The following is a 19,366-nucleotide window of genomic DNA, read 5'->3' as shown; positions in this document are numbered from 1 at the left end:
ATAGGTCCCGATCCTTCTCGTCCTCCTCTTCACAATGTAATGAATGAAGAGGCACGACAATAAGGATTAATCCAGGGACTTTCAGTTTCGACACAGCAGTATGATCATTCTATACAAACACCAAGTTACGTATTTTATAATAGTATCTACCAAGTACTTACAATCCTGGCATCTTATGCAATCATCTTAATCTTCTGAGGCTTTTCTGTTTCCGCCCTACCTCTTGTTATACAGACAAGGAAACAAAAGCATGGGGCAACTGAATACACGGCCCAAGTTGACAATGCTATGCGGTAGGACTAGGGTTGGAATCCAGGCAGTTGGCACTTCAGAGGTAACACTATTATCCCTGCGCTCTACTGTTCAGTTGTTAGGCCTTTCGGTTTCTAAAGAAATAAATACACATTAGACCTTTACATGGAACAAAGTGCTTTAAAGCAGTACAGATATTTAACTATTAAATGCATTCCTATTTTTGTTTACTCTTAGTTTCTCCGTCCTGGAAAAGCACCCATCGCTTTTCGAGGCTTGCTCATGTCTGTCCTTATGAATAAAAATAACGCAAATGGTTGCAACATGGCACCATTGAGAGAAAAAGAAAAAAAGCCATCCAAATCCTGGCACGAATGTAACAAAGTATTCTCATTCCTTTGTGTAAGAGTGTAAATTGGTACATACTTCATGGAGAACATTAAATAATCAAGATTCAGAAAGTCTCAGTGAGGAGAGTTAAGATTCACATTAGATAATATTTATCTCAGTGTTATTTATCATAGCAAAGAGAAAGAGGGAGAGAAAACCTAAATGCCCCCTGATCTATCATTTGGGATGTCTGAAGTCTGTGTAGATAACTCGTGTTTTCATACAAATGACCCACAAGACACATGAAAAGATGCTCAACACCACTAATCATCAGGAAGATGCAGATCAAAACCTCAATGAGATATTATCACCTTAAACCTGTCAGAATGACTCAAATAAAAATTACAAAAAATAACAAGTGTTGGAGAGGGTGTGAAGGAAAAGAAACCCTCACGGGCTGGTCGTCGGAAGTACTCTGGTGGAGCCACTGTGGAAAACCGTCTGGAGGTTTCTCAAAAAATTGAAAATATAACTACCATATAAGCCACTAATTTCATCACTGGGTACTTACCCAAGGAACACACTAATGTGAAAAGATATATGCACTGCTACGTTTATTGCAGCATTATTTATAATAGCCAAATCATGGAAACAATTCAAGTGTCCACTGAGAGATGAATGTACACACACACACAGTGTCCACTGAGAGATGAATGTACACACACACACACACACACACACACACACACAGAAATATTACTCAGCCATAAAAAAGAATGAATCTTGCCATTTGCAATAACATGGATAGACCTAGAGGGTATAATGCTAACTGAAGTAAGTCAGAAAGACAAATACCCTGTGACTTTATTCATATCTGAAATTAAAAAAATAAAACAATGAAAAAGGAAAAAAAGACACAGAAAAACAAACTCTTAAATACTGAGAATGGTGGTTGCCAGAGGGGACACAGGTGGGGGATGGGTGAAATAAGGGGGATTAAGAGAATACACGTATCTTGGGGTGCCTGGGTGGCTCAGTTGGTTAAGCATCCAACTTTTGATAATGGCTGAGGTCATGATCTTATGGTTCATGAGATCAAGACCGAGTCAGGCTCTGCACTGACAGCGTGGAGCCTGCTTCCTTCTCTCTCTGCCCCTCCCCCTCTCCTGCTCACGCACGCAGATGCTCTCCCTCTCAAAATAAAGAAACAAACTTAAAAAAAAGAATGCACTTATCTTGATGAGTGCTGAGTAATGAATAGTTGAACCACTATATTGTACACCTAAAAACTAATAGAACACTGTACGTTAGTTATACTTCAATAATCTTTTCAAAGATTACTTAATGGCATTAACGAGCACAGGGTATTTTTTTAAGTTGTGCAACAAAACTGTATGCACTGTATAATCTCAATTGTAAAGTATTCATTATAACAAAGGGTTGGAAAGAAACAGCGTTTTCATTTTAATACTTTGGGTTTTCTCCAAATGGTTTAGAATTCCAAATTTTCTTAATTTTAATGTTTTCATTTTCTTTTCTTCTCTTTTCCTCCCAATGGGTATGTATTACTTTGGTGATCAAGAAAAAAGTCATAAATATTAAAAGGGATTCAGTACCTACAGAGGTAAATGTAGTCCAACAACACCCCATTCCCACATCATCACTTACACTGTAACGCTCAAAAACCTCTTTTACAGAAAGTTTTCCTGATATATCCTACTGATAGAATTCTCTTCCTTCTCTCAATTTTTAGATAGCGTTACTGAACTTTTTTTTTTTTTTTTTTTTTTGGTATTTTTGTTACCTCGTGCCTTTTACAATAATCATCTGTATACACGTGGCATCTTTCCTACCAGGCTTCAGGATGGTAGGGCCCTATTAGCTTTGTAACTGTGTCTATTATCAGCCTGACTCCCGTCCTTGAAGTTGGGTCATACTGGTAAATGAGTGGGGATTATGCATTTTGGTATTTGTTATGCCAACACACAAAAGGCAATATAGGTCACTTGAGCTCAATTGGTTTGTAAATAATTGCAGTGTTCTCTATAGCACTAAAGAGAAATAACTAGATCTAGTAAGTGGCACCCTAGAAAATAGTTCCACCCCAGACTGTGGGTAAATATCTGTAACCCTCCATCTTTATCCAAACACAGCCTGGTTTCTAGAGACATCAGAGTGTTCCGCATATCCAAGATGGTTGAGCAGAGGCTGAAAGACCATGCATCCTTCCAGCTTCAGAAGAAGAGTGTGAATACCATGATCTTTGTAAGGCTCATTCCACACCAAGTTTCTAGGATTCTACATTCATTGGTTGAATGAATAATTAAGAGATACATGGATAGATGAATGCACAAACTAATGGCCTGAATCCCCATATATCACCCTCAGCTCCATTTCTATGGGCAGATAGTGGGAAAATGCCACTAACGATAATACAGACCTATAAAAGTGGCTGAATGGATCCAAGGAATGACCGTGCTGGGGAAACAGTTCAAACAATTTCAACCACTCACAGGTGGAACTTTCATGAATGCAGAACAATAGGTAAAGCATGAGAACTTCACGTTCACTCAAACAGGTGCCAGACAACATTCTAAGCACTTAACCTATCTCATTTAATTCTCAAAATAACCTCCCCTTTTGAGGAGAGAGTGATAAGTAACACTCTCTCCAATCATAGATAGAGAACAAAAGCTCTGAAAGGTCAAATATGTTGCTCAAGGTCCAAGCTTATATGTCAGCTGAACCGGGATTTTTAACTCATGTGCATATCAATCCAAATCCCAAGCTCTTTATGCCATACTACTTCCAGAATAAAATGAAGGACTGGGCGGGGGGGGGGGGGGGGGGGGGGGAGAAAACTCTTTATGTTGCCCATGAACAACTAAGTGATTGATTTGTCCTTCTCTGTAAAGGTCTCCATGAAGACATACACAACTGCATCAGGTTAAACACCCCCCACCAAAAAAAAAACAAACATGGTTGCCTTACCTCCTCTTTTGGGGAGAAAAAAAGTTTTTCCTTAGAATAGAAAATTACATGCCTACCTGAAAAAATCTTCAATGTGCCATGATTTCTCAAGGGATTTTCATAATAAGCCATTAAAATGCATTTTCAGTCATCAAATTAAAGGTGGCATATTTTCCTTGGGTGACAATAATTAGTGTGGTTATTCCACGTATTTTGAGAATACAGTCTACTTAGTGCAAAAATAACAATTTTCTTTAAACTTTTCAAGGGCCAAGAATCTTGGGGCGCCTGGGTGGCGCAGTCGGTTAAGCGTCCGACTTCAGCCAGGTCACGATCTCACGGTCCGTGAGTTCGAGCCCCGCGTCAGGCTCTGGGCTGATGGCTCAGAGCCTGGAGCCTGTTTCCGATTCTGTGTCTCCCTCTCTCTCTGTCCCTCCCCCGTTCATGCTCTGTCTCTCTCTGTCCCAAAAATAAATAAACGTTGAAAAAAAAAAAAAAAAGAATCTTATCTTAGTAATACGTTTTCTCCCTAACTCCAACTCCCTTTACCTTCGTCTCATTCTATCTTTCACAAAGCAAGTGTACAAATACACAAGTGTGGGGGTAATCGCCAGTCCTAACGCATGTGTAAGTGGTACCCATAACGTGTCCATTTTAGTAGGAAAGGTGGAAAATAGATTTTGGAGATGAGCAAGGACAGGTTTAATGCCAGGTCTGTGTAACTAACCTGGATGCCTGGATGCCACCACAGGGATTCTGCCTCAGTAGGTCTAGGCTGGGGCCCAGCCATCAGCCTGTTCCACAGCATCCCACGTGATTCACACGCGGGTGGTCCTTGGACCACACGTGGAGAGACACTGACATAGCGAAGCCCTTCAGGGTACAGATGAAGAAACTATCATAAAGGCTAAGTGGACTGCCCAAAGCAAGTGGCAAATTCGAAGTCAGAATATAGTTAACGCCTTTGCAACCACACGACATCACATTTCTTGCCTAGCATTCCAAACTTTTTTTTTGCTCGCTGCTCTATCAGCAGCAGCTGCAAAAACATTCATCACTTACATTTATGTGACAGCCCCTATAAAAAAGAGTTTTCACAATCATTATCATATATGATCTTCACAAAAATATACTATCCATATTTGGCAGATGAGGGAATTGAAGTTCAGAGAGATTAAGATTCTTGCTTGAAATTTTTATATTATGTATATTTGGGGCAAAGCAGTAGGATTTAATGAGTTTTGATGACTAGTAAGCTCTCAAATGTTAACCATCTTTTTTTTTTTTTTTTTTAAACAAAACCATAAATACTGACTCAGGAAAAGTTAAAATTGGTAGAAAAGCCTGATTAAAAATAAAATTAAACCCAAACCCTAATAACACTTATTACTAATTAACCCCTCCGAATCAAATACTTTTGATAAAATTTAGCTATAAAGTAAGGCCAAGGTAAAGTCAACATGAGAGGAAAAATGAAAACTCACAATGGCAGACATTTGTTACAATCTGAGATGTTCCAAAAAAAAAAAAAAACTGATAAATTCATTTTACAATCTATACAAACATATTTGATTCTCATGAAAATTTCAGTTACATTAAATCTGAACAAAAATATAGCAAACTAGAAATGTCTTAACTATGACAAATATTACATCATTGAAAGAATTAAAAAAGATTAGTAATAGGGGCGCCTGGGTGGCTCAGTCGGTTGAGCGGCCGACTTCGGCTCAGGTCATGATCTTGCGGTCCGTGAGTTCGAGCCCCGCGTCGGGCTCTGTGCTGACAGCTCAGAGCCTGGAGCCTGTTTCAGATTCTGTGTCTCCCTCTCTCTGACCCTATCCCATTCATGCTCTCTCTCTGTCTCAAAAATAAAATAAATGTTAAAAAAAAAAATTAAAAAAAAAATAGATTAGTAATATATACTCCAGAAAATACCTTCTCAACAAAAGTTAAATGTTACTCTAATTCTGATTTAAATATCTATAAAGACAGTACAAAAATTTTTTTGAGTTCTACATAAAACAATGGGTCAAAATATCCCATAACCTCAATAAATTACTGAGTAATACAGTTACATGCAACGCTATCAGTAAAGCTGTAAGTCTGATTGCTGAGGCACAACACATTGGATATGTAACATATTGTAATAGATCACTTACTACGTAAAGTATTATATAGACAGATCAACATATAAATGTATTTTTTTAATGTTTATTGATTTTTGAGAGACTGACAGAGCATGAGCAGGGGAGGGGGAGAGAGCAAGCGAGACACAGAATCTGAAGCAGGCTCCAGGCTCCGAGCTGTCAGCACAGCTCGAACCCACAAACTGTGAGATCATGACCTGAGCAGAAGTCAGACGATTAACTGACTGAGCCACACAGGCACCCTAAATGAATGTATCTTCTAATTCTGTTTCTAATTTTTTCTGTTCCTGCTCCTAATGTCTTTTAAATTTATGTAGGCGTTAGCGACAAATTTCTCACTTGAAAAGTGACAGGACCAAATCAGATTAGGCTACAATGTTAAGAAATTCCATTATAGAATTATAGCAGTCTTATCATCTTTGCCCAGCAATGTAATAATCTACACTACTGTTAGATGTACTCCTCCAATTTAGTTCCCACAGCATCCTCTTGCATTTTAAATAAACTGTTATGTAGTGGTACTTGCAAATATGCTAGACTATATGCATGGTACCTTGGAAATGTCTTTTTATGAAAACATCTTTTCTTGCCCCCTATGTCCACCAAGACTTTAGCATTTGCCAAATTAAATAGAGCTAGTGTTTCTAATCTCTACAAGTTCTGTGTATTTGATCATTACATATGTACTTTGTAGGATGTCCAAAATACAAACTTCTGTTTTTGTTCACTCGCTGATTCCAGCTCCTCAATTTATGGTCTGGCTTTTCCTTTTGGGCAAGGGGGAGGGGTGGTGGGGATAGCAATATACAAAAGAGCGTTCCAGGGCACCACGTGCTCAGCAAGGTTAGCAAAGCAAATCCCTCCAGCATAATATGGTGAATCACTTGCTGGCTGCAGCGAAAGCCTGTCAACTTTTCACTTCATCAGTTTCCTGGGCAGGTCCTGTAAGGCTGGGCTCCTAAGTGTATCTTCCCTCTCCCAAAAGAAAGGAAAATAACTCGAGCGAATGAATTCACGCCTGTAGCATGAAGAGAAGCTTTTCTGAAGTGCAGAAATACCCATTTAGAATGAACTCATGGAAAACCCTACTTAAAATGCAGCGTCCTTTGTGTCAACAGAGGTCTGCTTGGGCAGGATGAATAGGTGAAGCCATGAATTTCCAGTCTCCCGATGCCAGATTAAATCCCACTTCTTCAAAAAGACCCTGTTATTGCTGTGTCACCCTATTAGAACTTCTTATTTGCTTTGGATCATCACAATGACTCCTCTATTGGCGGAGGAGACCTGCCAGGGTTTAAGTAAAGCCATGACCGCACTCAGTCTAGACACTATCATCTTTGCTAAAATACATGAATAAAAAGTAGCTTCTTGGAGGCATAAGGCTGTAATTTAGACCTCAAAGGAAAAAATATCAAAGGTACAAACACAAGAGAAAAAAAAACACTTTTGTTTATACGGAAAAACAAACTTTGTTAAAATACTTTTTTCAAAGAGCGTGACAAACCATATGTAAGAGGAGAGAATGATCTAGTTTTGAACTGGATGTATATACCACTTTGCCTGTTCATAAGCATACATAAATTCTGAGAAATAAATATAAGATTCTATAAGCCAGATATGTCCACTTCTAGACAACTCAAAATAAAACTCAGAAATATTGAATCAGTGGAACCCTTTGTAAACTTAAATTGATCGCCAAGATAATATGGAAACATGTAAGACAAAGAGAAAAATCTATGTAGAGAGAGTTGACAGGCATCTAAAATGCTTTATTTCCCACCCACCGCTGATGTGTGCTGGGGTTGCCGGATAAAATATATGATGCCCAGTTCAACTGGAATTTCAGATAAACAATGAGTACTTTTGTTAGTATGTCCTGTACAATTATTTTTATTTGCTAAATTTGGTAATTCCCATGCACACATGTGTGCTTATTGTAAGTGGTAGGTGTCAACATTTCCTGGCAATAATCTTTCAGGTCCTGAAACATACATGTCACTACAGAGCCCTTCTTACTTCCCATAGGATGTTAATTTGCACATATAGAAATTCATCACTTTCCTTATAGTTAATCAGTTAAACTCATTTCCTTTACAACCAATTCAATGAGAAACTGCTAACTGCAGTCAATTAAAAAAAAAAAAAAAAAAGAATGTATTGTACCAGTGCAAAATGTAGGCAAAAAATGATAAGCACAATATTGTCTTAAAATTATGCAAGATTTCCTTCCCACCCCCTGGAGATCTGCACACCTAACAGGGGTTATTGTCATATCTAAGTGACATATTAATCGCAATATATAAGGAGGTGACTGAATATTTAATCCAACAGGGTACCAACAATATCTAATAGAAATTATTTCTTTGCCTGGGTTCACATGGCAAATTCCTACACATTATCTAAGACAGAATTCCTAATCACCATCTTGAAGTCTTTCCTGACATTGCCCAATCAGAAGACAGCATTCCTATAGCACCTTACTTATTTTATTTATAATACTTTATTGTATTTATTTAAATGATCTATCATGATCTACTAAAATGAGAACTCCTCGAGAATAGGGTCCATATCTTCACTGATCTTTGCATCCCTACTCCTTAACAGAGGACACTCAATACATGTTTGCTGACAAAATAAACTATTATTAATAAGCTCACGCTGAAACTTGGCCTAAAAAAACGTCCCTGACAGGCAGGATGTGGAACTGCCTTATTATAATTACCTTATAATAAATGCTACTTTGAATGAGACTCAGTATTAAATTACACTGGATTTTAAGGTATACAGGTATATTTCTATTATTATCAGGGAAGCTGGTAAAATTCTATCTGGAATAAAAGGTACATTTCACTTACTCATTCAACAAATATCTAGAGTTTGCTAAATTCTAGGCCCTGTTCTAGGTGCTGGCAAATAAGATATAGTCCTGCCATCATGGAATGTCCATAATGATATTCCAAGGAGATTGGTGAAGTAGATGTTAAGAGATTAGGAAAGTAGCCAAATACCCTTTATCCTTTTCTTTCCAGGCAAACAGTGATGGTGGCCCCCACTAAAGGAATCATAGCTGGTCACTCTCTAAAGCTGGAGATGACTGGGGAACAGCAATAAGATGTCATGACCCCATCCCCTGGCCATTCTTCCATTTATGCCAGACTTGGTCCTTCATTGCAGACCAAAAGCAAACAGAATGGTGCCCTAAATGGTGGCTGGGCTACCAGCTGTACCCTAAGCACAGAAGGTCCATCTGAAGGAACTGATGACCCTTTCTAATAGATACTGACAAAGTGGCCTGTTCCATTTAAAAATTCATTTTAATGGTTAATGCCGTTTAATCATCTTCAGAGAGTTATCAGGTCAAACTTGCCATTACTAATGATGCTAACAGGACTTTCAATACACAGGCCTGAGGCTCAAGAAGGAAGATGGAGGCAATTCTACAACACAGATGTATCTTTGGAAAAGCAAAGGCCACTGCGAATAAAAGGTACAGCCTATTATTGGAGCCGGCAGCTGCTAAAACACAGTACGACTTTTACACCATGTCATGAACAGGAAACACTAGCTCAACCACCAAATTTTACTATTGTATCTACGCTGGTAGGGTGGGTATGACAGAAAGAAAGAGACAAAAGGGGAGGGTACATGTGCAGACAAGACCTAATAGTAATGATGATATTAGCTACCACCTAGTCAGCGTTTTACATGAGCCAGACCCTGGGCCACGACGTGAGCTTCACATGAGTCAGCTCATCCAGTGCTCACCATCACTTGATAAAGGCCCTACGATCCTTTTATTAATTCTGAAACTGAGAGGTGAAATCATTGACTCATTGTTATGAAACTGTTAAAAGAGGAGTCAGAACGTGAATTCTAAACTCTGGCCTATCTTCTTCCAGATCTAAACTGTCAAACCCTAAGTAACAGCAATTCCCCATGGTCACCACACACAGTTCAAGGAATCCTTGCATCTTCTAAGATCCTTAATGAAAGGGACAAATGTCTGTGCAGCATTCATCTGGGGACTTACAGGAGCCTCAGGTATACAAAGTCTGAATCAGACCTAAAATAAGAAAGAGCTTCATGTTCTGGCCACTCTGTCCGCACCTCAAAAGGAACTCTGTTAGGTTCATGTGGTATTTTTGTTTTTTGTTTCTGTTTAAAGGTTTCTTCGGAGTAAAAATATTTGAATGGAGTTGGGCAACAAAAGGGTATAAAGAACTGGTATTTGAAAGTTGTTTTCGCTTCTGACCAGGGCCCAGGATTTGGGGTCTGGGCAGCACTGTGGGGCTTCTGTAGGGTGTCCCTCCTGACCACACCCACGATGCCAAGCCAGCCTCACGGCTGGCCAGACAATCAGGGCTCTCATGAATATTCTCTTAGGTTCTTCCTCAAAGAGGTCTTAACAGGGATGCCACAGGGATCTGAGGAGACTTGGGGCAGCTCTGGTTCCCCTACAGAGCAACAGGATGTGCAGCTGGTCACCAGCGGCCAGGGAATAAGAGTCTCTTGTATCCACTCCTTTCCTCCAGCAACGGGATCAGCTGGGAAGCCTTCTCTTCCTGTCACAGAGTGCTCTATGGGAGAGTAAAGCAAAATCAATCCATTTGAGATTATTTTCCATAAATGTGCCACTCCTTTATTTATTTTTTTTTTTCAACATTTTTATTTATTTTTGGGACAGTGAGAGACAGAGCATGAACGGGGGAGGGGCAGAGAGAGAGGGAGACACAGAATCGGAAACAGGCTGCAGGCTCCGAGCCATCAGCCCAGAGCCTGACGCGGGGCTCGAACTCACGGACCGCGAGATCGTGACCTGGCTGAAGTCGGACGCTTAACCGACTGCGCCACCCAGGCGCCCGGTGTGCCACTCCTTTAAATGGGGAATATACGTCTCGAAGCTAACTATTAAAGAGGCTGATATGAAGAAAAATCATAATCCCTTGCTATTATTTAAATTCTATTTCTGTGTTTTCTACTAGAAAATGCTACATGCTTGATCCACAGTAATTATGTCCTTATCGTTTTATTTATAGGCCAATATATAAAACTGTAAATAATCTTGGAAATCAAATTGGCCAACTTAATCCTATAGATGAAGGTACAGAGAAATTAATACACAGAGAAAGTAACTTGCCCAGAATTACCTAGATGGTTTAATGGCAGAGTCAGGAGTAGATCCCAGAGACATCCACCTCAATGAATATTAAGTGGGAACACACACACACACACACACACTACAGGTTAAAAACAAAACTTGACAAAAACCAAGATAAATGAAAAATCAATATAATTGCTATTATTAAGAAAGCTGACAGGATGCTAATATGTGTAAAGACTACATATTGTGCAAGTAATTCAGTTTTCAGTGACTTTGTCAAAAGTTTCATTAGAGAGATTACCAGGTGGTTATAATGAGGCCAGATTCAAGGGGACCCTTTCTGTGAGTGCTAGGTATCTTTATGGCCACAATGCTAACACTAGCCACATAAATACATGCTGATGCTCACAAGAAAGGAAATGACAGAAAATATAAAGACAACTGAACAAGACGGAGGCGTATGCAATAAGCATAGAACCTTTCTGGAAGTCGGCAAACCTTGATCTTGGTTTGGGCCACCAGATAACTCAGATCTAAATTTCTCAATTAACTTGGGAGCCTCAGTCTCGTTTTTTGTAAGATTAGGGAGTTGGATAGTGTAGGCTTGTTTTGTTCTGTTTTTTGACTATTTGTAATTTACAAGGACTCTTTCAGCTCTAAAATTCTAATCCGGACAGATTCTTGCTTTAAAAAAAAACAACAAAAAACAGAAGTTCTTCTTTACCATCTATGCAGTGAATTAAATCCAGCATTGAAATCTGCATTTTAAAAAGCCAAAGGAAAATGTAGAAAGAATATAAACACATAAAAAGTAGAACTATGAAGCAGACTGACACACATCTGGCATTGACCAGACTTGGTTTAGGCCTCTTGTCCCTGTGTCCCAACTAGTTAGTGCCTGTTTTCACTACCAAAAGCATGTCAGTTTGGACAATAAATTATATGGTTACCCCTGTAAGGAACTGGCCTTCTTAATCTTGGTGAATCTCGCCAACTCGGATCACCTACAGGCAGAAGCCTCGATGCCTTAGTATGTTATGAAGGCTTTGACTCTGCAGGCCAAACTCCATCTAGCACACCCACCGTATGCTAATCACACCTGACTACTTCGGTTCAAGGTGAGGAGCTTTGCTCCCGCTACTGCTCAGCTTCCCCTCCACCCCCATCCTACAGAATGGCAGGCTCCCCCACATGCATCAACACCTCAGCTCAGTATTGCCTCCTCCAGGAGGTCACCTGGGATACTCTGCCCAGACCTCTCCTAGCACATGGACCCCAATGTTTCACGGCTTTTTATGTCCTCTGCTCCACCCGAAGCTCTGTAAAGACAGTGCTTACCATATTTGTCTGTTTATCCCTTACCACATTATTAGCACTCAACATGTCTGTTGCATTAAATTGAGAAGTACATAAAGATTTGCTAACAGGATATTGGCTACATTGTCTTCCATCGGAGCGGGCAAAAAACAATGGGCTTAAACTCATCTTCCCACCACCATTATTACCACCAGGAACAGCTTCTTTTTTTTTTTTTTTTCAACATTTTTTTTTTTTTTTATTTTTATTTTTGGGACAGAGAGAGACAGAGCATGAACGGGGGAGGGGCAGAGAGAGAGGGAGACACAGAATCGGAAACAGGCTCCAGGCTCCGAGCCATCAGCCCAGAGCCTGACGCGGGGCTCGAACTCACGGACCGCGAGATCGTGACCTGGCTGAAGTCGGACGCTTAACCGACTGCGCCACCCAGGCGCCCCTGACCAGGAACAGCTTCTTATGCGATATGTGGAGGGCCCGTGTCCTGTGGGTCATGGGTCATGGTCTACAACAACCTTACAGCTCAGTTCCACTTCTGCCACTTATAAAATGAATGACCTTGAGCAAGTTATTTGCCCCATCCTAACTCAGTTCCCTCGGTATAAAACGGGGGAAATACAACTTTCTAAAAGGTGGATGGAGAGCAGTGCAAGCACTGACCCTGGCACGGTGGACACAGGTAGTGAGTAGTAATTTGGCTTCAGTGGTGATCATTTCCAGCCAGAATTGATCCAACTAGGAAAACCTGGGCTCCTTCTTCTTCCCCAAAGAGACAAGCCCCACCTGGATTTATATATATTTCTATTTGGTCCCTTACCCTGTCCCAGGACTAAGATGCAAAAACCTCCACACAACAACCACTATTCTCCTTCCAAATCCTGGTTCTTCGCTTTTCTTCTTATCCCCCACACAAGTGTCCACACAAGGAATACAGCAAGAAAGGCAAGGACTTATAACTCAAGATAGACTGTGGTCAAATAAGGTAGAACTTCTTGACTGCCAGTCTGATTCAACTGTGGAACACACTGAAAAGGAATTCTTGGTAAAATGTCAAGTAGGGAGAATTCAAGGCTGGGGAAGGATTACATGACTTCTTACTGGGACTGTGAACCCTTAAGTTAATGACACCCTGAGCAAAACACTTCCTCAATCAGAAGCAGTCAGTTACCGATACTCCAACGCCAAGCAGTGGAAAGGATCTAATGAAATGACAGCCATGAGCATCATTAGAGGAAGCAAAAGGAGGAAAGGAATGTTCCCTTAAAGCTTTCTTCTCCCCAGGAAAGAAGACACAAATAGCTAGGAAGTATCAATGGCAACAAACAGGATCACAATGTTTCAATTAAATAGCACAGTGCTGTTGGAACTTTATAACAAAATACAGCATGTGCTGGTAGTTGTTTTTATTATAGAGAGGCAGGATGGTATGGAGGTAAACACACACACACACACACACACACACACACACACACACACACAGGCTCTGGAACCAGAGTGTCTGAAATGTATTCCAGCTCCTGTCCTTAACTAGCTGTGTGACCTTGGGCAAATTACCTAACTTCTCTGTACCTCAGTTTTTACCTCTGGACTATAACATATACTTACTTGTACTTAGAGTCAGCAGGGTTTTTTTGGTTTTTTTTTTTGTTTCTGGTTTTTTGTTTTTTTTTTTACAAATACTAATTTCTAAGGTAGACTAGTGCTGGGTACATGATTAATGGTATATAAGTATTTGACAAATAAAAATGTTAAGATCCAGTACTCATTCAAAATAGTTTATATGGGGGCGCCTGGGTGGCTCAGTCGGTTGAGCGTCCGACTTCGGCTCAGGTCATGATCTCACGGTTTGTGAGTTTGAGCCCCGCATCGGGCTCTATGCCGACAGCTCAGAGCCCGGAGCCTGTTTTGGATTCTGTGTCTCCCTCTCTCTCTGACCCTCCCCCGTTCATGCTCTGTCTCTCTCTGTCTCAATAAAATAAATAAAAGTTAAAAAAAATTTAAAAAATCGTTTATATGCAATCTGGTGCTTAAAAATTGCTACTGGTATTGCTATGATAAATCTCAAAGAGATCTTTATTTTATGTTGACTCCTAAGAGTCTGACTTACTGACCAACACATCCTTCTGTTGATCATGGAAACTGAATGGGTCTGAAACCCAGAGGTCATTCTGACATGGTGAAATGGAAACTGAAGGTTTTTAACACAGGTCATTAAACCTTAATCATCCCCACAGTAAATGCAAGTAAAATAAACACATTTTTTATTAAGCATCCACTGTGGCCAGTCACTTCCCAGGCTGCGGTATTTGATTTGAAGGCACGGGACAGGATTGTAGCTAGGTCTGGCTTCTGCCACACAGCTGAATACAGTGGCATTAACTTAGTGAAGCCCCCTTGACCTTCTCTGGTCCTCAGTTCTGAAGGTTCGACAACTTGGTTTGGTACCACATTCATTCATTCATTCATCCGCACCTTAATAAGCACCTCCTTTGTGCCAGATACTAGGACAGGTAATGTGGAGGAAACGGACAACACATCATTACAACCCCATCACAAAGCTGGCAATCTGGCAGAAAGGGCAGATGTTAAAAACCGAATGTGCACCCACAAAGCCTGACTGTCGATAAGCTAATTCACGAAGAGAAGAGTTTCCAATAGACTAGATCTGTCTAGAAGACCAAGCCATGCCTTCCATGTAAATAGTTATGACTACACAGGATTCAAGCAGAGGAATACATTGTATGAATGGTATCAGGCGTCACCTGGCAAACATCTGACTGTTTAGGACTGTGAATTCTCTATTCTAAGCTTTGCAACCACCCATCCCCTACAGCTCACCCATTCTCTCATTCTCGCTGCTTTTCTCAAAAGGGCTACAGTCCATTTATTTAATTTCTCCTTCCTGTATTACAGTCACATACACGTCTTGCTTCACCAAATTTCTTCAGCTATCATCCTGGAGTTTTCCATGTTCTAAAATTTCTTCCATCATGCACCTATAGAAATAATGCTATTTATTTCAGAGGTAGTTACACATTCAAGCTTTGTAGAAGCTACTAGTTTAAACCTCAGAGGGCAACATTATTTCTGTTATTTTCATGTTTGGGGTTGGCATGGTGGGGCAGAAGGGGCACTTAGGGCAGATCTACACTGAAATTGTTGCCCCATAAACTCTCAAAAAAAAAAACCTCTCGTTTAACCTGTAAAATAATCCAATGAGGCATAAAAGTTAATTCTATATGAATCATTAAAGCTTACTACATACCAGAATGGGCAAGGCATTATACAAAGGGCAAAATTAAAACACAACTTGGCAGGTTCATAGTCCAAGTTCAGCGGTCATTTGTTACCGGCGGTTCTATGACCTATAAGCAGCACTTGAGATAATAATAGAAAAAGTACACCCACATGAGAAGTTTCAGCCAACATGCAGAACATCAGTAAATAAATATTTGATCAAGACAGAAGTAAAATATCTCATGTTATTTAATTTCACACAAAAATAACATCCACGGTAAACTAAAACAGGGCATGTCTGCAGGGCATTGTGTCAGCAATGTCAAGGTTTTGTTTCTGTTCTTACCGGTCTACCAAAGGGTCACAAGCAGGATACTCAGATATGATCTCCTTGGTGCGTTCACTTTCACCAAAATAGATGGAACTAGTTCATCGACCAGAATGCTAGTTTATTTAGCCATAATTAGGGCCCTCTTTCCAGTGACTAAAATTAATAGAACTCCCAGAGTTTCAGAGAAGCCACACAATCCCAAGTTACATTCATTCAATCTGCTTTACAAATTGAAGCAAGAGCATTAGAGGAACTTTCCACTGAATTTCCGTGGGAAAAGGTGAAATGCTGAAGATTTTTAAAAAGGTTTTCAAATTGTGATCACACATTCGCTTGAATGTAGTCTATGGAGAAAATGTAATTCAATAGGGTAATTATTTAAACAAATTCTCACTGGGTGAACTTTTAAAACAGGTACTCTAAGCTTAAAAAGAAATGTTCTGAGGGGCGCCTGCCTCGGGGGCTCAGTCAGTTAAGGGTCTGACTTCAGCTCAGGTCATGATCTCATGGTTTGTGGGTTCAAGCCCCACCTCAGGCTCTGTGCTGACAGCTCAGAGCCTGGAGCCTGCTTTGGATTCTGTGTCTCCCTCTTTCTCTGCCACTCTTGTGCTCACGCTCTGTCTTTCTCTGTCTCTCTCTCAAAAATAAATAAACATTAAAAAAAAAAAAAAAAAAAGAAATGTTCTGGGGGCACCCGGGTGGCTTAGTTAAGTGTCTCACGTTGGCTCAGGTCATGATCTCACAGTTCATGGATTCAAGCCCCACATCAGGCTCTGCACTGACAGCTCAGAGCCTGGAGCCTTCTTTGGATTCTGTGTCTCCTTCTCACTCTGCCCCTCCCCCGCTTGTGCATGCTTGTGCACATGCACTCTCTCTCTCTCTCTCTCTCTCTCTCTCTCTCTCAAAAATAAATAAATAAACATTAAAAAAAAAGAAGAAGAAGAAATTTCCTATGCCTGTCCACTTCTTGGGTACAGTGCCAAGGGTCAGCACATAGCCTGGAACTTATTAGGTGCTCAGAACTATTTTCTGAGTACAGAAATGAATAAACACACTCCTCTGATCATTACCATGAGTTTAAATCTAAGAAAAACAATAAAGGCAAAAGTTATCTGAGTGTATATAAAAGAATAAAATCTTGCTCTTCACCTTGAAATATGAATTAATTTCCACCACTAAAAACAAAATCAATGAATAAAACATAAGTTTTTACAAAGATGGTCATAGAATGCTATTAATTCCAATCCATTTTGTGCAGCAAACCTATATAAAACCTTGATACGTTTACCTCCATGTATGTAGCAACAACTACAGAATGTGAAAGATAACTTATTTAGAAATGGCCTCATAAAAATGACTACACATGAAAGCATATGCATATTACATAAAAGCACTTTCTATCTGAAAACCTATAATTAAAAGACCACAAGGCAAAAGTAACATAATTTGGGCTGTATGGAAACCTTTTGAAAGCTGGTATTTTCAATATTTGATAGCGAAACTCACTCATGGCCCCTTTCACATCATCATCATTTAGCACACCACTGAGACATTTCCCTAACACCAATTCTGTAATTATAAAAAGACTTGTGTGCTGACTTCACCACAGACATTTGCTATAAAGGGCCTCATCCCCTTGTAATTCCTGAATACACACACACACCTGGTGATGCTCATTTGTTGTCTACCATTATCCTAAATTAATATGGTGTATGTTAAGACACTGAAAATCCACACAGTAAGTTTAACAGTCGAGACAAAACTTACCAAGCACAATGACGACAGTCTTCAGAAGACTCATCATGGTATCCCGATTCCGCCGGGGTCCAGAACTATGCCGAGACATTCTCATAGTCCTCTGGCGAACATAACCAAAGATATGAGCATAGAGAACCACCATTACGACAAAGGTCACCAAGTTGAAAATGGCCCAGAAGACTAAGTAAGAGTCACTGTAGAGGGGCGCCATGTTGGAACAATTTTCAATATCACAGATGCAGTTCCAGCCCACACTGGGTATAGCGCCCATAACGATGGCCATAGTCCAGATGACCACAATCACCACCACTACCCGCCGGTTGCTCATCCGTGTGTGGAGCTGCATGCGGAAAACCGTAATGTGCCTCTCAATTGCGATAGCCAGTAAGTTGGCCACGGACGCTGTCAGGCTGGTGTCAATCAGGCCCTGGCGGAGAAGCCACGTGCTGACAGTCAGTCTCCGAGTATTGGGTCCCGTGTTGAACATTAGGTAGAAGTAAGCCAACCCAGCAAAGAAGTCTGCAGCAGCCAGATTAGCCATTAAGTAATAAATAGGAAAATGGAAGCGGCGGTTGACATAGATTGCTACCATGACCAGTAGGTTGGCCAACATTATGAAGATACAAACGGTGATTCCAAGTCCCATCACCAGCTTGCTGACTGTGTTCCATTCTGTGGCAAGATACTTTCCACTCCGGTTATAAAAGAAGGCAATGGACTCATTGTAGAAGCACTGTGGTTCATTCATGGCTGTGAACTAAAAGAGAAGGGGAAAAAAGATGAAAAAGAAAGAAAGAAGAAACCACAGATCCAAATTTAAAGACGTATAGTATGGTAAATGTGGCAAAAAAAAAAAAAAAAAAAAAAAAAAAAAAGCAAAGAATTTGAAAATCTGACCCTGCATAACATTCTATTATTATGTTGAAACCCCAAGGCTTTTCACTGTATTACTGCCCTCAAGATTAAAGACAGTTGGAGTTAAAAAAATGACAAGGTCTGTGCTTGGTGGCTGTATGTCATTGAAGTCTACTAGAAAAGCCGCATGGCCCAGAAATCTTGCTTAAAATACATGAGACAGATGAAAACTTTGCAGAGAATTGCAATTGGAATATTTACCATAGTGAAACCTATTTTGACCTGTTATTTAGGGAATCTATAAACATAGTTGGTTTACAGATAGGGTATTATTGCCCTACTATTCTTCATTTCTGTTCTCACATTGTATGTTCCATCTGTAACAAACATTTTGTAATGCAAGTCCCCACAAAGACCATCAGCACCAACATTTCAAAGAGGTCACTCTGCATCAAAGCTTCTTAGCCCAAAGCCAGCATTTGCTGTTCGACATTCCTGTGGTCAGCACTGTCTACCCCCATGACTCCCTATCCCCAGAATAGCATTTGTCAACCAATCTATGACGTTGGAGGACGTTTTTCTTTTTGGAGCACATAAGAAACATGTTACCTGATGTAACCTCCAAAGAGCAGTTGACATTTTGACACTGCTCTACAAAAAGTGAAGCGTGCTTCAGGTTTTTCTAAAATGTGAAGTGATCATGTTTTATTGGGTCTTTTCTTATTTTGCAACATCAATTAGAATATATTCATTTATTAATTATACTCACTTGAATCCAAAAAAAGGACTGAACAAGTTTATAACAGAATATAGGTAGTCAATAAAACTACTGAAACAAAATTAGATAAAGTAGCCTAAAGGAGACATGAGAAAACTACACACCAAAAAGAATAAATCACTTTGCCTGAAGCCTTCAGTTTTTCCGAGACTCCTAGAATCAGAAATTATTTAAGACAGCTCACATCCTTTTTTTTTATCTTGTACGTTTAATAAATGACTTAGCAAATACGACAGTTTCAACCACCATCTTTGACCAAATGTTCCACTGAATATCTACAGGTTGCGCATAAA

The 19,366-nt window shown here is 40.0% G+C and overlaps 1 protein-coding gene across 21 annotated transcripts in view; it reads right to left on the bottom strand.

Annotated features, from left to right (window-relative positions):
• Nucleotides 1-19,366, bottom strand: part of LPAR1 (lysophosphatidic acid receptor 1) — a 355,096-nt gene that overhangs the window by 39,644 nt on the left and 296,086 nt on the right. For all 21 annotated transcript variants that reach the window (XM_058694577.1, XM_058694571.1, XM_058694580.1 and 18 more), the window contains one exon: nucleotides 17,450-18,197. In XM_058694577.1, coding sequence (XP_058550560.1) covers nucleotides 17,450-18,197 — 748 coding nt within the window. The remainder of the gene's footprint in view (nucleotides 1-17,449; nucleotides 18,198-19,366) is intronic.

Source organism: Neofelis nebulosa, chromosome 12 (assembly GCF_028018385.1).
Source record: "Neofelis nebulosa isolate mNeoNeb1 chromosome 12, mNeoNeb1.pri, whole genome shotgun sequence".
NCBI classification, from domain to species: domain Eukaryota; kingdom Metazoa; phylum Chordata; class Mammalia; order Carnivora; family Felidae; genus Neofelis; species Neofelis nebulosa.
Note: the sequence above shows the minus strand (reverse complement) of the source record. Positions and strands in the feature narration are given on the sequence as shown.